Source organism: Temnothorax curvispinosus, unplaced genomic scaffold (genome assembly GCF_003070985.1).
Source record: "Temnothorax curvispinosus isolate PA1 unplaced genomic scaffold, ASM307098v1 QBEX01013232.1, whole genome shotgun sequence".
NCBI lineage: Eukaryota > Metazoa > Arthropoda > Insecta > Hymenoptera > Formicidae > Temnothorax > Temnothorax curvispinosus.
The window spans coordinates 3145-5035 of NW_020223012.1; the positions used below are offsets into that span (position 1 = coordinate 3145).

General features: G+C 36.7%; 1 protein-coding gene across 1 annotated transcript in view; it reads left to right on the forward strand.

Moving 5' to 3' along the window:
• Positions 1–409, forward strand: part of LOC112463445 — a gene marked incomplete at its 3' end in the record, with an annotated part of 2461 nt that extends 2052 nt beyond the window's left edge. Inside the window, exon 3 of the mRNA XM_025029856.1 lies at positions 305–409. Coding sequence (XP_024885624.1) covers positions 305–409 — 105 coding nt within the window. The remainder of the gene's footprint in view (positions 1–304) is intronic.
• Between the last annotated feature and the right edge of the window lie 1482 nt (positions 410–1891).

Consider the following 1891-nt stretch of genomic DNA (forward strand, 5'->3'; position numbering starts at 1 on the left):
AAACCTAATGCCACTCCAGTATTCGTTCGAGCACGCCCGGTTCCGTTTAAATTAGTACAACTAGTAGAACGAGAGTTAGATTTGTTGGAGAAAGCCGGGATTATCGAAAAAGTAACTTCATCAAAATGGGCTACCCCAATAGTTCCTATTTTAAAGAAAAACGGAAGAGTTCGAATTTGTGGTGACTACAAAGTTACAGTTAACCCTCAGTTAATAGTAGATGACCATCCTTTTCCGACGACGGACGAAATATTTGCTAAGCTCAAAAACGGAAATAAATTTTCAAAATTGGATCTTGAACAAGCCTATTTACAATTAGAGATGGCACCGGAAGACCGTGAGATTTTAGTAATCAGTACTTGCAAGGGACTTTACAAAGTCAACAGGTTAATGTACGGTCTTGCGTCAGGTAAGTCGGTATGGCAAAAAGAAATAGAAAATATATTAGAGGGAATAGAAGGTGTAGGAATACTATTTGACGATATTATTATTACAGGAGAAACAGATGAAATACATTTAAATCGTCTTGAAAAGGTACTGAATAGACTACTTCAGCATAATGTTTGTTTAAATTTTGAAAAATCAAGTTTCTTTTTGGATAAAGTTAATTATTGCGGGTATACTATAGATAAGAACGGGATTCATAAAGAACAACAGAAAATGGAAGCGATAAAGCATATGCCGCGACCGAAAAATGTTTCTGAAATTAGAGCATTTACAGGCATGATTAATTGTTACGGAAGGTTCATACCGAATTTAAGTACAATTTTACTTCCCCTTAACAAGTTGTTACGTAAAGATACGCCATTTATCTGGTCGAAAGACTGTGAATTCGCATTTAGTCGAGCGAAGGAAGCTTTTACAAGTGATAGGGTGTTAGTGCATTTTAACCCAAAGCTGCCATTAATATTAGCCACAGACGCTAGTCCGTATGGGGTAGGCGCAGTTCTATCGCATAAGTTTGCTGATGGAACAAAACGCGTGATTCAGTTTGCCTCACAAACATTTTCAGAAACGCAACGAAAATACTCACAAATTGATAAAGAGGCGTACGCGATAGTTTACGGAATTAAAAAGTTCTTTCAATATTTGTACGGAAATAAATTTACGTTAGTTACAGATCATAGACCGTTGATACAAATATTTTCTCCAATTGCGAGTTTACCTATCTACTCAGCAATGCGTATGCAGCATTACGCTATATTTTTGCAGGGATTTAATTACGAGATTTGCTACAGAAGGTCAGAAAATCACGCCAATGCGGACTGTTTATCTAGACTTCCAATTGATAATCAAGAATGTGCATTGGATGTGATAAACGCGTTTCAAATAGAAACGGTTAATACACTCCCCATAACAGCAATTAGTATTGCTAAAGAAACGGAGAATGATACAGAGTTACGAGAATTACTACAAGCACTGCGAACAGGAAATCAGATTCATAAATCAAAGCGTTTTAACTTAGAGCAAGCAGAGTTTAGTTTACACGATGACATTATTATGCGAGGACATAGAGTCGTAATACCTAAAAAACTGCGTTCGCAGGTTTTAAAAGAGATACATACGGGTCATTTTGGAATAGCTAAAATGAAGAATTTAGCCCGAGGGTATTGTTGGTGGTTCGGGATAGACAAAGACATAGAAGCGATAGCTAAGAATTGTGCAAATTGCAATGCACATAGAAATGATCCACCAAAGGTAGATGTGCATATTTGGCAACCTGCATCAGCTCCAATGCAACGAGTTCACATTGATTTTGCAGGACCATTTTTAGGGAAAATGTTTCTAATATTAGTAGATGCATTTTCAAAATGGCCCGAAGTACACGTTGTATCAGATATTACTGCAAAAACAACAATCGAAAAATGTAGACAGATATTCGCTACTTTTG